General features: G+C 36.5%; 2 protein-coding genes across 2 annotated transcripts; one reads left to right on the forward strand and one right to left on the reverse strand.

Moving 5' to 3' along the window:
- Positions 1–454: 454 nt before the first annotated feature.
- Positions 455–1,897, forward strand: LOC132169922 (serpin-ZX-like). Its single transcript, XM_059580862.1, has one exon. The coding sequence runs from the start codon at positions 455–457 to the stop codon at positions 1,895–1,897; it is 1,443 nt and encodes a 480-aa protein (XP_059436845.1).
- Positions 1,898–5,560: 3,663 nt separating this feature from the next.
- LOC132172770 (vesicle-associated protein 4-2) lies at positions 5,561–9,408 on the reverse strand. Its single transcript, XM_059584341.1, has 7 exons — positions 9,004–9,408; positions 7,462–7,532; positions 7,202–7,283; positions 6,945–7,057; positions 6,318–6,395; positions 6,077–6,196; positions 5,561–5,986 (listed from the first exon to the last, which is right to left on the reverse strand). Exons 1-7 carry the CDS (start codon positions 9,263–9,265, stop codon positions 5,927–5,929), a joined length of 786 nt encoding a protein of 261 aa, XP_059440324.1. The 5' UTR covers positions 9,266–9,408; the 3' UTR covers positions 5,561–5,926.
- Between the last annotated feature and the right edge of the window lie 11,413 nt (positions 9,409–20,821).

Raw genomic sequence — 20,821 nt, forward strand, 5'->3', positions numbered from 1 at the left:
TTTTGTACGTGCTTTGAATTTGAACTAACCAATCAACTTTCTCTATAAGTTTATATAATTTTTAGCCTTTGAAGAGGCCTGATAATCAAGATTCTTCATTCTTTACGTCAATGGGAACCTTTGCACACCTCAACTCCCAACACCCCAAATCACCCTTTACCCGCAACTAATGAAATATAATTTTTTTTTTGTCAGCATTTAATGTCATTATATTTAACGGTGTAAATGATGTTAAGTAATAAATCGTTTAAAAAATTTAAATGATTTGACATAATTTATAAGTTAAAATTAAATTTTAATCCTTGTCCAAAGGAATGAGGTTTGTAAGAAGAGATATGCACCCTTTCCATCTATTCTTGGCTTAGTTTTCCTTATAATTATTATTGTTAATTAGTATTTAAGTCGGCCAGCTTTTGGGTTTCAATTAATCTCTCAAATTACCCAACGACTAGTAATGGATTGCGAGGAACCTCTTTCGAGTTTCGAGTTACAAGTTTCGAATCCTCAAATTAGTCAACGACTAGTGAACCTCCGGGAGTCGATTCGCAACCAAACCGACGTCGCTCTAGGGATCACGAAGCAGCTACTGCTGAACGAAGGCAAGGACTCCAACGTTGTGTTCTCGCCATCGTCAATCAACGTGTTGCTAAGCTTGATGGCGGCGGGGTCTAACGGCGCCACCTTGGACGAGTTGCTCTGCTTCTTGAAGTCAAAGTCCAACGACCAGCTTCAGTCCTTAGCTTCCAAGCTCATAGTCGTGGTCTTCGGGAACGGCGAACCCATGGGCGGGCCCTGCCTGTCCTTCGCCACTGGGGTTTGGGTCGACGGGTCTCTGTCTCTCAAGCCTTCTTTCAAACAGGTTGTAGACAATGCCTATAAGGCGGCTTTGGATCAGGTTGATTTTCGGACCAAGGGTGATGAAGTGAGAAGTGAAGTGAATTCATGGGCTGAGAAGGAGACTAGTGGCCTTATCAAAGAGGTTCTTCCTCCTGGGTCTGTTGACAACGAAACCAGGTTTGTCCTTGCTAATGCACTATACTTTAAAGGAACTTGGAACCAGAAGTTTGATGCATCAGCAACAAAAGAATATGATTTCTACCTTCTAAATGGGTGCTCAGTTCAAGTGCCTTTCATGACTAGCAAAAAGAAGCAGGTTGCCCGAGCTTTTGATGGTTTCAAAGTCCTTAGACACCATTATAAGCGAGGTGTGGATGAGCGCTTCTTTTCCTTGTACTTCTTTCTTCCAGATGCAAAAGACGGGTTGCCATCTTTGGTAGAAAAAGTGTGTTCTGAATCTAGCTTCTTATATCGCCACCTTCCACATCAAGAAATAGAGTTGGGTGTCTTCAGGATCCCAAAGTTTAAGATTTCTTTTGGGTTTGAAGCTTCCAATGTTCTTAAGGGATTAGGACTAGTACTTCCTTTCTGTGCTACTGGAAATTTGACAGAAATGGTCGACTCACAAGTAGGCCAGGAGCTATACGTTTCAGGCATATTTCATAAATCCTTCATAGAAGTTAATGAAGAAGGCACAGGAGCTGCAGCTATCTCAGCCACCGGTAACCAGCGACGTAGCGTGCACCGCATTGAAAAAATAGACTTTGTTGCTGACCACCCATTTTTGTTCTTGATCAGAGAAGATAGGAGTGGCATGATACTATTCGTTGGACATGTGCTCAATCCTATTGCAATTCCACCAGCACCTGCCAAACAAAACGAGTCGAATCTTCCACATGTTGTAATTCCACTTCCACCGGCAAAACACATTGAGAGGGAGAGATTCTTTCAGGAAAAGAAGATGGATGGTTTTGGTCTGAGTGGCCATGTGAGAGGCCACTCATTAGACAGTCTTACGACCACTAGCTCACGCAGAGGAACCACAGATTTCAGTGACTGATTTTTTTTTTTTTTGTGAGTTTGTGTTTTTAGTTTATATGTCAGTGGTTTCTGATTTGCTAGTACTGGTGGTGGTGGTGGGTGTTAAAAAATCGTTACTAAATACCAAAAAAAAAAAAAAAAATGTTGTTTTACTTGTATAGGCCTTAGATATATTATTCCTGCTGTTTTATTATTAGGTGAAGACTTAATTTTTGGCTCATATTTAGTCTGTTTCTATGCTGTGCTTTGCTCTTGCTCTTAAAAGATATCTCTCAGTTGCTGTTGTGGTTTTAGATTCTCTAATAGTAAAATTATTCATGATTCATGCTGCTACTACGTGTTTCTCGTCTTCGGCCGCATTTGGTGAAGCCCTTGCTGTGCTGCTAGAACCTCAAGATTGGACCTTTTTTTTTTCTTTTTTTTTTTCTTTTTTTTTCTTTTTCCTTTGTTAATTGCCTTTTATGTAGTGCATTTTATTTTGAACATTGTGTAGTTAGATGTGCTGCTTTCAAATGTGTTTGGAAACATTCTCGATTGGTCTCATATTTTCTCTTGCATTCGTGTGGAGAACCGGAAAGACCCCTATTGTAAGATTTTTCTTATTTGCTTTTTAAAAAAAAAAAAATTAACGACAACATATAATATAGGGAAATAGAAACAAAATTTTTTCACTTTTTCATATCTAACATTCTTATTTTTTTATATACACTTTTTCTTTTCAAGCCAATGGCAAACACAGCCACAGAGAGAGAGAGAGAGAGAGAGCATGTTTTATTAATTTCATAATTTCAAACATCAAGAAATATGACAAATGGCGACTTCAATTAAATAGCCAATAAAAAAATCCACCCGGAAAGATAATAAGTTCTTAATTTCCTTATTCATGAAGGATATATTTCCAAGTACTTGAAAGAATATGAAGATCAAGCCATTTCATTTATAGCCCCGTCAACACAAAGCCATTGACCAACGAAGAGTGCACTACAGTTGATGTTGGGGTTGCTTGAAGTAAATAATTGGGTAGTCAAGTTGAATTTCTGTGTCACTCCAAAGCAAGTGTCTCCACTTGCCACACCGTAGACAGAATCACAGACTGGGGAATTTGGCTACGCGAACCCAACTGCTTATTCCATCATCAAAAACAAAAACATGTAACTTTTCATTTTACTTGAACATAGAGAGGGGAAAGATTAAAAGATAGAGTTAAAAATAAATAACACTAGCTGGTCATATGAATTGCACACAAGAGGTCGGCAATTTTCTTGGTTCTGTGTGTAAGTTGATGCCCTTCAACAAAGATATGGCGGATTGAACAAGACAACAAACAATAAATTTGTTCATTATGAATAGAAATATGGACTAGAATTTCTTTTTATTTTTATGTTGAAAGATTAGAAAGATTCAGAGTGTTTGTGACTCCACTTCTCCATGCTTTTTACCTTTTATTGGGATTAACACAGAGAGGTAGTCTTCGATCTCCCAAGTCCCATCCCTTAAATTCCCATTTTATCTCAAGTCAATTTTGAAAGGATAAAGCTTTTTCTCATATTGGATTGGATGAATTATTTTTCATAGGCTATTAAATTGATATTTCGCGTTGTGATGGTTGAAGATTCCCTTGAAGAATCATAAGAACTTGTTTCTATTGCATATGCGACAGGGGAAACGATCCACACCCTCTTCAGTACTGAAATTCTGACTCTTTTTGAGTCTGTCTTCAGGTTTGTGCCCAACAATTCAAGTACATCACTTTCTGAAGGGACTCGTCTGCCTCTTTTCTTCTGTTCTCTTCGTCACCGGCCTGGACATGGAACCCGTCGTCCGGCGAGTTAACGGAGGAAAAGTGTCTCCGGTTGCCGGCATTAAGAGGTTGTTGAAGTTGAAGGCTGGAGAAATTCCACCGGGAGCTATGACTTGTGCTTCCTTCAATCACAGCTACGGTTGTTGCCATGCAAGCTCTGCTCAAATAACTCATCTTGTCTATGCTTTTGTTCTCAATTATGATGTTGTTTAAACTAATGTAACTTTCTCTTGTTTCTTGCTCAAGTGTCTGAGAAAGAGGAGTAAATTGCAGATATATAGGGGAGCAAATGGCGAGATGGGGCGGTTCTGCGGACCAGAAACCGATACCATTTTCCATTGGTGGGAGCCATGGTTTCTAGTTTTACCATTGGCGGAGTTTTCTGTGGATTAATTTCTTATCTGATGATGGTGGTGTCTATATCGAAACTCTCTTGGCCATCCCTCACAAGTTTATCCACTTAAACCTACCATGACACGCACAAAAAACGTTCTTCTTCAGTGTCAAACTAGAATTTTAGGTAAGAGAAATGTTAGGGTGGCAAGGTTTTTATTAAGAAATGGGTATCAAAATGAAGTGGAGTTTATTTATTGAAGAGGATCAAAATATTTAATCAAGAAAAATGCTATGAGTAATAATTAATAAGCTCCACGTCATTTTGATATCCATATAAAAGATTTGGTACTTATAACATTTATCTTTTAAGGATAAAACTGAAAAAGGCTTTCTCGGAGGTAAAAAAACGACTTCTAGAGGATTATTCCCTGAATATATATATAGTGAAAATCTGAGACTTTTTTTCACCGAAAGCTGGATAACATGCTTTTTTTCAAAGCAAGCATGACGATTTCACGTGAAAGTCTAAGACTTTGCACTGAAAGCTGGGTAACTTATCTGAACAAATTTTGGGAGAGGGCTACTGCTCCCCACTTTTGATTGTAGTTCCGCCCCTGGCTCTGACTCAGTGGCTGAGTTTTGCCGCATATTGAATTTTTTAGCCGATATGGCTAATCCTATTAGAAAAAAAAAAAAAAACAAAATGGCCATAGAAGTCTAGGTATATTTGTAAAGTGTTTTGGGTGTGTTTTTTTTGTTTTGTTTTTGGCTAGAAATAGTATTCTAATGTAACGTAAATGTAAAAATTGTTTTGTATTTTTAGTAATATTTTGTGCTTTGAGTTGATAGTTAATTTATTTTTCTTGAGAACAGAAAACAGATTACAAATATGAAATTTCCAAAAAATCCCTTATAAACCCCCTTAAGATAGAGGGGTTATCTTGTGTCAACGAGTAATTTACTGGGCTTTTTGGCAGTCACATAAACATGAACACATTGATTCATTCTCTCGTATAAGGATTCCTACCGTCGAGTGTTTAATTGCATGAATTTCAAGCAGTCCCACAAAAGGGAGTTGCAAGACTATTTGCCTTGAGCAGGCAGGCAGGCCCCAAACCCTAAGTTAAGCTGCTCAGAGCAAGGTGGGCTCACAGCATCCCTCGTTGTAGGCAGCCCAAATTGAGCTGTTTGAATTGCGTGCATGTAAACCTTATTGTCTCACTACATGTGAAGGCAAATCTTAGTAGAAATGCATAAATGAAAGGCTTGTGGTGTCCACTAGAACCACAACCAAAAAGAGAATAGAACTTTACAAGGCAATGCCACCGACCAGTAATAGAGTTGTCGAGACGCCCATCACAGCGAGTTGGGCGCCAATTTGCACAGAACATTTACCCACCAACCTTTTCTACCACAATCACGAACATGATCTTGTTGAGAAGATCTCAAGATTTGTTCTTACCTCTGTTTGGTCGCACCTTTTGTCGCCTACTTTAATATCTGATCATTTACAATCAATTTGTATGCCAAAGACACAACAGGGGAGAAAGAGAATACCATGATAACCATTCATAAAGCATATTAATCCAAAAACATTCCTAAATACATTGTGAACAATTTACTGCGTTACACCACTTAATACCCATTTTATTTTCAAGGGAGAAAGAGGAGAACAAAAATCTACTATCTACACGCAGGTGGCATCTAGCTGACCAATAAGTCCTTCAATTGGTAAAGAAGATTCACCTCAAATACTTTTTCACCAAAAGATGGAGGAGTTCACTAATCATCACTATGAATACAACATCCTTCTCATTACATAGAAACTTTTGCAGCGCTGAAAATGATACTTAAACAGAAGATTATACAAATTTTCTGTTTAAATTTTACTTGGAAGAACCACAAGCAACACTATACCGAGTCTACCCCTTCAACCTGCTGTCGAGCAAGGTATCTTTCCCTCCGCTCTTTCTGAGAGAACAACAACAGATAAATTGTCCAATATAAGTCAAAAGTTTACATGAAAAATTTTCATAAGAAATTAAAAGACAATAAACTCACCCATTCATCTATGACGAGCCCTTCCCCTACAATCCTTGGACCTGTATCTTCTGGAGGTTTCTTCCGTGCCTCGAGTGCAGCTTCGGCCTCAGCTAACTGGCGCTTCAACTTTTCCAGGGCCTTGAAAAGAACAAAAGATTAGATCTCATAAACAAGCATCCTCTACATATGTATGTCATGCATGTTAAGAGCTCAATCGTTGCACAAATAGAGAAGCAATCATAACGCCAATTGTACTTACAGGGGTAGAACGCTCTGGATCTAGAAAAACAACTCGCAGAATCTGCTCTACTGCCACTTGGTCCTTCTGCTCATCAAACTGGGGGGTTGGGGAAGAAAAATATAACATCAAAGATTACTTCTCCTAGAACAGTTTGAATGACGTTTCGTATATACGAGCAAGGAATAAAGGTTCATTACAACATGCAGGAAAAGTAAGCATCTAATAGAGGTAGTAAGCAACCCAGAATTTGGTAACAGCAGGCTGATCATAAATAAATTAATAAATTATATTTAAGAACCATGGCAACTAGTATCATTCCTTCTCCAAACTTCACAAACATCCATTAAAAACAGAAATTAATCTAAACAATAAAGCTCATATAGATAACATCCTCCTTCTCTAAACAATAAAGCTCATATAGATAACATCCTCCTTCACTACCTATTGATCATATAAGAGATTATACTTCTGCAACCAATGGAAAGAAATTATGGATGTGCAGCAATTTTGTATAATCTAATCCAGTCATGGTATGCTGCCAAGATTATGTTCATTCAAGCCCATGACAAACATCAGATATATCAGTTCACATTCATCAAATTTTACATGATAACATTATAGTAATTAGGAAAGCATGAAACTTACCAGCTCAGGCACATAATCTGTTACTCCTTTGACTTTCAGGCTCATTATTTTAAACTTAAGCTTGCTCTTTTCCGGTTTTTCATTGTTCTCTGGCTGCTCCACAAACTTGAACACTAGCATATCCATCCAAATCAAAAGGATAAATTTGTAAATGTATTAATCAGACTGAAAGATGACCAGATTCATACTTGTCATCCCAAATGCAAGAACGTCATTGAAAATGAAAGAAATGCACAAAAGTATTGAACGATTATTACCAGTTGCTATGATACTCTCACCGGGAGCAAGAATTGCCCCTGGAGGACGCATGAAACAACTTTTTGGTGCAGTAGTTTGGAACTAAAGCAAGAAAAACAAGACATTTATCAGAAGATTTGCTCAAGTGTTCCTTATGATAACACTATCAATTATAACATGCCATTTATAAAAGGGTATATGTATAAAATTATATCTCCCAATTTCAGGGCAAAACCTAAGAGCCTATAATGACACAAGAAGAAAAACAAAATCATATTACCTTAAAAGCTACAGGGGACTTGCTTGTGTTCTTAATCCTAACAGCGCTTCTCACTTGTTTGCCAGGTTCATCTTCAAAAAAAATGAAAAATAAGAAACATAAATAATTAAATCATCAAGCGAGAGTACATGAGCAAGCATGTAGTAATATGAGAAGAACAATCATACAAAATAAAGAACAAAACAAGCTTCTCCACAAAAGAGGGAGGGAGAGAGAGAGAGGGTGACACAAAATCTTAAACTTTGTAACCCATGGGTTAAGTGGTTAATTATACACACATTTAAGGTTCCGATCCTCTGTACTCATAGGCTACTCTTTTCCATGGAAGAGCACTTGGAGAAGCAAGGTGCCTTCAAGGGTGGCTTTCTTTGTTTGAACAACAACGGTAGGAAAAATCTTGACTGTGGATAATCTAAGAAAAAGGCAAGCCACAATAATGGATTGGCATTGCATCTGTAAGAAGAGCGAGGAATCCAATGATCATATGCTGTTTCATTGCGATGTAGTTAAGAGACTTGTGGGATTCGATTTTCCATCTTTTCAGGAAAGAGAGGGTAATGACCCAACGGGTGGTGGAGTTATTGGCAGTTGGATAGGCAGTGTGATAGTCACCACAATTTAGAAGCCTGAAGGATAGGCCCCCTTTGTGTGATGTGGTGCATCCAGAGAAAATGCAACTCCCAAAACTTTGAATTGCGTGAGAACAGTGGAATATTTAAAATATTTTATGTTCAAAAACCTATACGGCGGATGACTGCTACAAATAGTTCTTGCTTTTCTAAGTTTTGGGAATTTTTGGATTTGTGTTCTTTCTCCTATCTTTAAGCGGGTGAGTGTCTCTCTTGTATACTCTCTATATACTTGGGTTATGCCCATTTGCGCTTTCGAATAAAATTAAACAACTTATCAAAAAAAAAAACATATGATCTCTTACTGCACTTTATGAATCCACATTAGAATCGTCTAGATTTTTCAAGGTAACTCTACCATGAAGTTCTTACAATAATTAAACAGAATAAGTAGAATTTTTTAAGAACTCCATGGTCTATTTACCCTAAAAAATTCACTACAAAGTTAGGTTTATACCGAAAAATATATAGGACCACCGAAATCTCTTTATTATGTCAACAGTTGATCCAAGTCTAAGACCACCAACAAAATTAAACGACAATTACTCCCGTGGGGAAGTTGTTATGGATAAACACGCGATGTAATAAACTGAAGACCTGGAAACAAGAAGTCTCCTTAAAAGGCAGACATGATATAACTTTCTTACCAAAAAATAAAACCAAACAGGTAAAGCTTTGTCTTTCTATTTTTATGGTACAATCAAATTTAGCACCAATTCTTGTTGCAAAGCGAAATTCGGAACAGCTTGATAGTCTATATGAATCAGCTTTCTTTTTGTGTTTTTTTGGAATTATGCAACTACAAGTTCATCAAGCATAAAAGATTAACCCCCGAAATTAGAGCGAGATCAAATCAATTAGATTAGATCGGACACAAAGCCACAAATTCAAGAGCTACCAAACACATACGTACAGGGAAAGTAGAGCTTATTGGACGGATCAAGCTTGAGCCGACGCCGAGCCGGGAGGAGCGACCTGGCGACCGAAGAGACCGAGTTTGAGCCGCCATCGAGCTGAGGATTGCTGTTGATAGTGTTCTGGTAATGAGTGTTTTGGGACGACGAGGACGACGACATATTGGCGTGACTAGTCCCCGAGTGAAGGAACGGTATCTTAAAGAAGTTCCAGGCTTTTCCAGTTCCTTCGGACGAAGACTTCTGGTCCGCTATGGCCATGTTCGAAACTCAAGAGCATCGGGAGCTGAACGGGGTCGTTTTGGACTGCGAATGCGATGGAAGGAGTGGCTGACTCGGTCTCTGCCTTGTCAATCACGGGCTTAAGTTTCGGCGTTGGTTGTTGGTGGGCTTTTCTTTGCAAGTGGTGGGGAAAGGTGGGCGAGTCGGATTCCAGGGGATGATTTATGTGTATTTCACTGGTTCGGTTCACGTCCGTGCTGTCCCCAATTTCTGTTTCTGGGGACGTCGTAGATGCTTTAGAATTAACTATAATAATATATATTCTCCCTTTTCTTTAAATCATTTAAATCACTGTGAATCTGATAAATGCCAATATATATTTTTAAAAAATATAAACAAAAAAAAATGATAAATATTAAGTCGACAAAATTAACAAAAATTGAGAAAATATAATTTATAAAATATTTTAAAAATTCTAAAAAATGATTCTGATTTGTCTTTAGTGAATTTAAATGGGACACGACATTTGTAGCAAAAACGATGTCCCGTTTATAGTGAAAAGCTTAAGGGCCAAGTCAATTAAGGACAGGCCGTTGACTTTGGGGGCAGGTGTGTTTTTTTTTTTCTACAAAAGCGCGTTTTTGGTAAAAGAAGGCATTAAAAAGGAGCTTCTTTCGTCGGCGATGATGCAACAATGTTGACCTTTGAAGCCTTCTTTAATAAATACTCTAATCACCAGGGGTCCAGCTCTCTCTCTCTCTCTCTCTTATCAGGGTATCAGCCAACCAATCAGGGCTCAATTGGAGGGGTAAGATATGTAAATGATGTGAAAATATTGATGAGGAAAATAATTATATGTTTGTTGTTTTAGTGGAAGTAGCAAAACCGGATGGGCCTACAGCGATGGCATCCAGGGATGTTACAGCAATTAAATAATGATGTTTTGTGGCACATTTCAAAAGTTGTAAGTGGGTTTGGTAGCCGGTTCCATAATTCGATCAGCAAACAAATGCTTCAGCTTTCACCTGCTATGGATATCTCATAAATACTTCAGCGGCGCCCCGTATTGGGCTGCATCCACGCTCAATGAAACAGAGTGGGCCGAGAGCAATACAGCGCGTGCATATATGCAGCACAAAAACACCATAAATCTCACTTTTTAAATTTTTCTTTACTCTATTAGAATAATTTCTTTAAAATAAACTTCTGCTGTCCTTACGACTTTAATGTGACTTTTAAAATAATTAATAGATTAAAAGTCAATAATGATAATTTTAAATTCAACGATAATTTTAAAAGTCACATTATACAATTAGGAGGACACTAGGAGAACACTAAAAGAATACATAACACCTAACATTTTCTATTTTTTTTATAGATAAATGATAGATGTTCTTCTGGTGTTCTCCTAATATTTTGGTTGTTTTTTATGAAATAAAGACTACCGTAAGGGCAAAAAAAAAAGTGACCATAAGGGCTAAAAAAAGTGAGCATTTGAAAATAAGGACCAAAAAAAAAAAAAATTTAATGGGTATAGCCCAAAAAAATTAAGAATATGACCAAAAGTTTTTATTGGATATGGCAAAAAAATCTAAAAATATGGTTTTTTGTTTTTTTTTTTTTTTTTTTGAGAGGCCCAAATGACTAAACTTAAAACTTTATTTTACATTTTTTTTTTTTTTACTTGTAATTTTATATTTCCTTATTTTTTAGGGAATCATGGCCTATCCCGATCCCTCCTTCCTCCGTCTCTGAGAACACCTAATATTTTTCAATTTTTTTATACTAACTAATCATTCTCACGGTCTCTCTCAGAAGTTAGATAAGGAAATATCAACACTAAATCGATCTCCCCTCAACCACGGCGATTTTATTGCGAAGAGAGAGAGAGAGAGAAATTGGGCAAATTTTGTTGCCTTTACTTAGAGTTGCTCTCTACAATTTGAGAGAAAAGGAGCAAATTCAAAAAATATAATTAGTCATGGTTGTTAATGTGTTTTGTGAAGTTTTTTTTTTTATTTTTATTTGAAAAAATGTTTTAATAGGAAAAGTAAAAATAGTTTTGAATATCTTGTATTTTATGTTATTTGTTAGTAAAAACAAAACCACATGCTAAATTAGCTTTGGAGATTTCAATATGAGGTAATTTTTGTGAATTTGTGAATTTTTACCTAGTCAAAATGAACATTCCCCAATTAAAAAAAAAAAAAAAACATTCCTTTTAAAAGTTCATGAAAGAACGTGTAATTACCAATTACCTTTTTGCTAAAGCTGGATCCTTGCATCTAATCAAAGAACCTATACTATCATAGACTGCTATATTTCATTGATTACTTCACTAATAGATTCGATCTGAACCTCCATTACTTGATGGAATCTGTTCGGTAATGAAAGTGATTGCCGCTAAATCTAATAGTATAGGCAATAATTATTCGTGAAGAAGAAGGTGAGCAAGATGGTTAACTTAACAATACATTAGCATTCATTGTATTGGAGATCTCGGGGCCAACCTTAGTGGCCCACTGGTCCATCCACCTCCTGAAGTAATTCATCTAAATTCCTATGGACCAGTAAACAGGCTAACCGACAAAGAAATTCACCGGCTACCGGAGGATCATGCTATCAACGGGTCCCTAAGGTCTAATTTTGAGAGTAATTTTAAAAGTTACTCTTGTGTTATTTCATGAATGAGGTAGCTTTTAAAATCACCATTTGATTAAAATTCAATGATGATCAATCACAAGTTCAATGATAATTTTAAAAGCCACATCATTTTTTAAAGTGACAAAAAAAAAATATAAGAGTGACTTCTTCGAAATTCATCTTGAAAAAGTTCTGCTGCAAAGCATTGGCCCTTTTCTAAAGGACCCTCCTCTTGTTAAAAAAGGCACAAGTCTACAAACTTAGGTACTCTGGATATTCCTTCACCCTTGCACATTACTCTCTCATTCTCATACACTTTCATTCACTTTTTCGGTCTAAACAAATCTATTGACTTAGGCGTTGGAGTCTCTGGTACGTCTGGGACTACTAATTTTTTATTACCTTTTTCCCTTGTATTGTAGGTGACCTGCCCCTAGTCTGACCATATGGCAAGTTGCTTCAAAATGTATAATTCTTTCTTTCTTTCTTCTTTACTTTTACAAAAATAACAATTACTAGTTAGGGTTGGAAATTCGTGATCGTATGTTGAGTTTATGTCATATTATGGTATAGATGTAAGATTATATAAGCTAATCATAATCTACTCTGTTAGTTCTTGTGTTGGCTTAATTCAGTTCCAAACACTGATATAGAATGCTCAGAATCCAATCTCCACCGTTCATAATGTAAATTCATGTGTTATGAATGTCCCTGCAAAATTTCAGCTCAATCGGACCACAAACGCCCATCGATCGGAGTTGTTGATGAAGACTGGACAGTCCGGGTCCGGACCTCCAGAAGCCGGGTCCGGACCCCATTTCCAGAAACTTGATTTTTCAAGCAGGGTCCGGACCTCAATTCCCCGGGTCCGGACCCCAGTTCCCGAAAGTGCATTTTATGAGGCATGTCCGGACCTCAGATCTGCAGGGTCCGGACCTGGGTGACTTATTAGGGTTATTTTCTATTTAAACACGATTTTGCTACATTTACAAGTACGTATTTTATTGAGCAAAATCAGGGTGCTTAGAGAGAGAGAATTTGTTCTAGATTATTGTTGAAGAGAAAATACGTGAAGCCAATCGGAGTTCCGGTGAAAGGAAATCTTTTAGAAGAATCGTGCCAGATGTTCTGGAAAGGGCTACTGAGGTAGAAGTCAAGTGGGTCACTTGTCGTGTGCAAGGAAGAGTCAAAGGTTTTGTTATTCTTCTTGTATTCCTTATTCTTCTATATAGTGAATTGATTTCCTGGGTTTGGCTGCCCCGGAGAGGTTTTACATTTAGAGAGTTCTCTAAATGGTTTCCTCTTCGTAACCAAATTTCTGTGTTCTTGATTGCATATTTCATATCAGTATTTGGTTGATTTTTTAACTGCTAAGTTAGATCTGTTTTCTGGATATTTTCTGTAAAACTCCTAGACGTGTGAGTAGGTGATAATTGGAGTCGTTTTAGAATTTTCAATTGGTATCAGAGCGGGTTCACTCTGTGAAGGATTTATTTCCTGAGTGTGATCCGAGACTCCATATCAAATGTCTCATACTGTTGCTCCTAATTCTCTTCCCGTCTTTGACGGAACAAATTATACGCTTTGGAAAATTCGTATGAGAGCATATTTTAAATCCATTAATGTTTGGCATATTGTCGAATCTGGATGGACACGTCCAGAAAAAGCAATAGCTGAATGGACAACAGAGGAAAAGAATAATGCTACTGCGAATGACAAAGCTATAAATGCTATTTACATCTCTGTTTCAAATGAGGAATTTTCTAGAATTTCTAGATGTGAAATAGCTAAGGAAGCCTGGGAAACTTTAGAAATCACACATGAAGGAACTAAGGTTGTTAGAACTTCAAAAATTCAAATGTTGGTTTCTCAGTTTGAGGAGATTAGAATGCAGGAAGATGAAACTTTTGATGAATTCTATTCAAAGCTTAGTGTCATTAGAAACTCTACCATTAATTTGGGAAAGAAAATGGATGATGCTAAAGTGGTGAAAAAAATCTTAAGATCTTTGCCTGAGAGGTTTATTCCCCAAATTGCTGCTATACAACAGAGCAAGGACTTAGATACTATGAGAGTAGAAGAACTTGTAGGTTCCCTTCAGACCTTTGAGCTAATTCTTCCTAAACACAAGAACACCAAAAATATTGCTCTTAAGGCAAAAAATGTTAAGGTTGACTCTTGTGGTTCATCTGATGAGGATTCTAGAAATGAGGAAGAAATTGCTATGTTTGCTAAGAAGTTTAGGAAATTCTTTAGAGCCAAGAAAGGAAATTTTAGAAATAGCAATTCACAATTTTATGAGAAATCTAGAAATGAGAATGTTGAGAAAGGAAAGTCACCTAAAGGTATCAAGTGTCACGAATGTGGAGGACATGGGCACATTCGTGTTGACTGTGCTAACTTGAGAAAGTCAAATGGCAAGGCATTTAATGTGACTCAAAGTGATGAGTCAGACAAGGACGATGCTGAACAAGGAGTTAATTACTTAGCATTTGGAGTTAGTTATGAGAGTGAGCATGAGAATAGTGAGTATAATTCTCAAGACAAACAAGGTGTGTCCGATAATGATTCGGAAGAAGAAGATGATTTGCAAAATGCTTATAATAATCTCTTTGTGGAATACACTAAACTGAAAAAGCTGAATAAGCAGCAATTGAAGAAACTCAATGAGGTTAATCTTGAAAATGATCAACTTTCTGTCACCTTAACTGATTCTCTTGCTACTCATAATACTTTGATGTCTGAAAATCAAATGCTAATTGCCAAAGTGAAATCCTTAGAAAATGAACTAAATGAATCAAAGAATCATTTAACAAAATTCTCTAGTGAAAAGCTAAATCAAATGCTACATAATCAGAAACATTCGTTTGATAGAACTGGATTGGGTTTTGATAAATCTGCTATTTTATCTACTAATGTTGCTTCTTCTTCAAAGATGATTTTTGTGAAACCAGTGAAAAAAGAAGATAGCTTGGCTGAAAAGAAGGTAATTTCTCCTCAAATTTCCAAAGATGGAAAAGGTAAGGGAACTCTAACTGATTCCTATATGTCTAGTTCTAAGTCGAGAAGTATGCACATGTTAAGGAACCAACCTTCTCAAAGGTTTATTCCTACGTGTCATAACTGTGGTAAGATTAGACATATTCGTCCTAAGTGTTTTCAGCTTAACAGTCATGAGCCTAAAAGAGAATATTTCCATTCTAGAAATAGTTATGAGAAATTATTCAACATGATGAGAGACGTAGTAACACGGTTAGATGTCTTGGATAAGAGTCACACGGTTGTCCCTGATGTGAAGAAAGTTTGGGTCAAGAAGATTAATACCATTCACCCATTGAGGGGGAGTGGTAATGGACTCACCTAGATTAGGTGGGCACATAGACCATGCCTAGAAATTGAGCATATTGATATTTGTCTATAGCTGTTCTAGGGCATTTTTTTCTTAATTTTTGTTTGCTTTGTTTTTATTTTCTTTGATTATTTTTTATTCTTTTAGATTGTTTTAATTGTTAGATACTCAGTTTCTCATGTCTTGTGCTCAAATGAATATTTTACATATGAGTGGGGTCAATATTTCTGCAATTTACATCTATTGCTCCATATGTTTCTGATATACCTTGTTTTTCTGAAGACTGTTAAAGGAGTAAGAGTCAGTTTTTCTCATGTTCGAATTTGTGCACTTTTTGCCCCCATTAGGTTTAGATTTTTGTTATATGTTTGGGAATTTGGAGCAAACATTTTGCTTGGAAGATAGGTAGTGTCAGTTCTATCCACTTGACCAACTCGTTAGTTGAACCTAGCTCCTAAAAAATTCCAACATTTTCCAAAAAAAAAAAAAAAAAAAGGGGCTTAAAATAAGCTCAAATGACTTAGTTTTGCTTCTGTCTGTCCCTAAAGAAAGAATCGGTGATCAAATCATTACGGAAATAGATGATTACTAAAGGACATGGTAAAAGCGAATGATTAGTCTCAGGGGGAGTGTATCGGATGAGAGAATCTAGGTCCTAACATTATAAGGTTTTATTGTGGCTTGAATCAGACTGTTTGTCTTTCATTTACAAAGTGTCTGCCTAGATTTCCTTTCCACTGATGCAATCTTATTTAATGGGAGTTTTCACACACTACACCATCACATGAGATTTCTGATTATTGCCTACTTGACTGCATTTACAGACCAAGGTTGTGTCATGCATATGGTACATTTACGGTGTAAGTGTAGCTTGTTGATCACTCCGAATTGTTCAGATATTCATACGGGCATGCATGATTTATTGCTTATCTATACAAGTTGTGTTTTTTTTGGTGTTTTGTTTTATAAATTAAAAAAAATAAAAAATAAAAAAAAATTTCATTTTTTTTTCTTTCTTTCTCGGTGATTTCGTTTCTTAAAGGCTCAACACTTTGGTATCATCCAAGGTATGCTTCTTCCATTATTCCTTTTCGATTTGATTTCAAATTGCAATATGTGAATGTTTGGGTTTAATTGTGTGATCATGTGTGTTCATTTAACTTTTAAAGGAGGAGAAACATGCTTTGCATTTCCAGTTTCCTGTTGTTAATTGAGTCATACATTGAGGGGGAGTTTTGCTGATGTTTCTTTATAATCACGCATTCTACGTCATTTTTTTATCATGAGTTTTATTTATGTCTTCTTGTTCCACATATGCCTTGATGTATTTTGTGAAGTGTTTCAGGAAACATGAAGACCTTTTGTCATTCTGTGACAAAAAGGGGGAGTAAATATGGGGAGATGATGGGATTGGCTCGACATTTTGGTTTTGTCACTGAATTGCCAAAGGGGGAGTTTGTTAGTTCTTGTGTTGGCTTAATTCAGTTCCAAAATGCAGATGCTACTGTTCACGGCTCAAACACTGATATAGAATGCTCAGAATCCAATCTCCACCGTTCATAATGTAGATTCATGTGTTATGAACGTCCCTGCAAAATTTCAGCTCAATCGGACCACAAACGCCCATCGATCGGAGTTGTTGATGAAGACTGGACAGTCCGGGTCCGGACCTCCAGAAGCCGGGTCCGGACCCCATTTCCAGAAACTTGATTTTTCAAGCAGGGTCCGGACCTCAATTCCCCGGGTCCGGACCCCAGTTCCCGAAAGTGCATTTTATGAGGCATGTCCGGACCTCAGATCTGCAGGGTCCGGACCTAGGTGACTTATTAGGGTTATTTTCTATTTAAACACGATTTTGCTACATTTACAAGTACGTATTTTATTGAGCAAATATCTGGGTGCTTAGAGAGAGAGAATTTGTTCTAGATTATTGTTGAAGAGAAAATACGTGAAGCCAATCGGAGTTCCGGTGAAAGGAAATCTTTTAGAAGAATCGTGCCAGATGTTCTGGAAAGGGCTACTGAGGTAGAAGTCAAGTGGGTCACTTGTCGTGTGCAAGGAAGAGTCAAAGGTTTTGTTATTCTTCTTGTATTCCTTATTCTTCTATATAGTGAATTGATTTCCTGGGTTTGGCTGCCCCGGAGAGGTTTTACATTTAGAGAGTTCTCTAAATGGTTTCCTCTTCGTAACCAAATTTCTGTGTTCTTGATTGCATATTTCATATCAGTATTTGGTTGATTTTTTAACTGCTAAGTTAGATCTGTTTTCTGGATATTTTCGGTAAAACTCCTAGACGTGTGAGTAGGTGATAATTGGAGTCGTTTTAGAATTTTCAATACATTATGGTCAGATGTAATCAAATGCAAGCCATTGACTAAACTTTTACCAGGTTCTTGAAAAAAGATTAAATCCCCCGAGTTGTACCCATAATGTCAACATATGCCTTCCAATTCGAAATATGACAACTCATCAGGGTCAACACTCTCTGTATGTACTGCCACATCACCCCCCACGTACTCACATCCAAGTGTCCTGTTGAATCTACCACCATGGTGGACCTCAAACAATAACCTTGAATTGGCCATCCTACAAAGTGAAATAAACATTTTTAGTGAATAATTTGATTCAATTGGCCATCCTAAACTAATAATTTGAAATTAATTTCAAACTCAATAACATGTCACATATAGGTGATGCATTAGAAATTGACATGGTTAATTTCATCCAAAAGCCAACAATCCCAACTCGGCATTTGAAGGAAACAAAAGAAATACCGAAATAAATAAATTTTATATATATAAAATTTATTTATTTCGGTATTTCTTTTGTTTCCTTCAAATGGTGGTTTCCGAAAAAACAGAAACCCTAAGATTCTCCGAATCACCCACCTAGTAGGTGCATGCCAGCAACAAACGTGAATTATACTACTATGTGGCCCTCATTTTATCTGGTACATATTTTATGTGTGTGTGTGTGTGTGTGTGTGCGTGTGCATCTCTTCAAAGAAAAGTTTAATTCACAAAAGAGAATTGACATTTCCCATTGCAATTTTCAAAAATAGGGGTTCAAAATTGTGACTCAATTGGAAGAAGTAGAAAAGAATCCAATTTTAAGTGAATATAATCACAAGTGTAACAAGGAGATGGAGCATATGATGATGATTTGTAAGTCATATGTTCAAGTCTTTCAAGATTGTAGCTTCATTATAAAAACAGGGAGATATGTATAGCCAAACACCAATACTGTTTTTACTTTAAATTCCAACCAAAATCCAATATGTGGTTGCTTACATTTGTCCCTCATCCAACTTCCAAGTATATATATATGTGTGTGTGTGTGTGTGTGTGTGCATCTCATCCAAATAAAGTTTGATTCACAACATAGAATTGACATTTCCCATTGCAATTTTCAGAAATGGGGGTTCAAAATTGTAACTCGATTGGAAGAAGCCTAAACCCTAAAAAAAATTCCCCCAAAAAACCCCTAGAAGATGGTCCAAAATTAATTGCAAAATTTGGGCATACCGACAAAAATGATGAACACAAAATATTCAATAATTCACAATAACCCCAAAACCAATATTGCCCCAAAACCCCAAATAAACAAAAAAACCCTAGTACATGGTCCAAATTACTTGCTAAATTGGGGCATACCGACAAAAATGATGAACCCAAAATATTCAACAATTCACAATCACCCCAAAACCAATATTGCCCCAAAACCCCAAATTAACAAAAAACCCTAGTACATGGTCCAAAATCACTTGCTAAATTGGGGCATACCGACAAAAATGATGAACCCTAAAATATTCAACAATTCACAATATTCGGGCATTGTAACCCCTAAACAATTCAACACCCTAAACCCTAAACCCCCAAAACCCCCAATTTTACAAAAAAACCCTAAAGTAGATGGTTGATAATTAGTTGTAAAATTGGGGCATACCTAGATAGCAACCGAAATTTATGGGAACAAGTTGTTTGCTTTCTACTGTCCTCTTTCTCCACGCAATGGGACCACGAACAAGGGACCACGAACGGGGGACCACAAACAACTTCACCGAAATTGTCGCCTGGGTGTTGTCGTGATGTGTCGTGTGGATGGGGTAGAAACGAAAGGAGACCACGCGATTTGCTGCTTCAATACACGCGGGGACCACGCCTTTAGAACTTTCTTCTTCACCTTGTCGTGCTTCCGTGGGGGTGTGTGGGTTTGTTTGGAGTGAAAATGTTGAGCAACGTGTGTGGGTGGGGTTGAAAAGGGGAGGGTCATCGTGTAATATTATTGAGGGCAAAATTGGAAGGTTTTGAGTGAAAAAGTCACGTGAGGAGCACGTGCGCCGAGTTCCGTCCATTTAGACGGAAAAAACAAACTGATGGTTTAAATTATCAAATTTTGAAACTTCAGGGGGGTAAATTGCCAATTTTTGAACTTCGGGGTTAAAATTGCAAATCCCCTAAAACTTCAGGAGGGTAAACTGCATTTTCCCCTATCTAATAATTATAATATGACCCATGGGTCACAATACGGATGGGTTAGATCTACGATAAACCCACGGGTCAAGATTTTATATATATAAAATAAGGGCAAGATTGAAATTTCACACTCCTATGTTAGGATTTCACAGAAAATCCTAACGGAATTGGCAAAGTGAAAGAAAATGAAGGTTGGAAACATCAAAGTGAGAGTTTTTGAACAATGGGAAATGTCTACCAAAAGCGTGAAAGTTTGAGGAGAGTAAGTGAAGTTTTTCCTAAAAAAAAAATAAACATGTATATATATATATATATATATATATATAGGTTTATATTTCTTATTAGAAAATGTAACTCTCAATTAATTTACAAATATAATAAATAGGCATGGATATATATACATTTATTATATATGGAGATCCTAAATAAAAGAAAACTAAATTAGTTATTAACAAATATATTCAGTATTCTTCGGTACTGATCATTCTCACGCGTGCAAGAACTAATTCGAGCGTAATACAATATTTTATCTGAAGCTAGCTATATACCATCATTACAATTCTTTCTGATATTCAAACCTAAAATTGATGAGCGTGTTGCAAATCTCATGAATTCTCCCCGAGGGCCCCATGCTCACTGTTAATAAGACGGCTGCCTTAAGGATGTCATGATGTCTATCTATTAGAATGAAACCTATAGCTAGCTAATATTAGAAATAATTTTTATTTATTTATTTATTTCTATTCCATGCGGGAAAAGGAAAAGGGAATGACAAGACTAGATCTTGTTCTAACGTTGAATCCATAAAGAAGATAAGGAGAGAACTAAGTCTCATATATAATATAAACTTTTATTCTTTTTAAAACTTAATAATTAATTTCGTTTTGCGTCCGGAGCACCAACTTATAGAACAAACAAATTAACAAAGTATTAATATTCTTAAACAAATCAATTCCTTATTTTAATACATTATCATAAAAAGGATTATATTTTGATAAGGAGAGCCTTAAAACCAATTAAACGTACATCGGGAAATAAAAGCATAATAATTTAAAAATCAGAAGAAAATAAAAGCATAATAATTAAAAAAAAAAAAAAAAAAAAAAAAAAAAAAAAACCGGCGGTAGA

The sequence above is a fragment of the Corylus avellana genome, chromosome ca2, assembly GCF_901000735.1.
Source record: "Corylus avellana chromosome ca2, CavTom2PMs-1.0".
Lineage (NCBI taxonomy): Eukaryota > Viridiplantae > Streptophyta > Magnoliopsida > Fagales > Betulaceae > Corylus > Corylus avellana.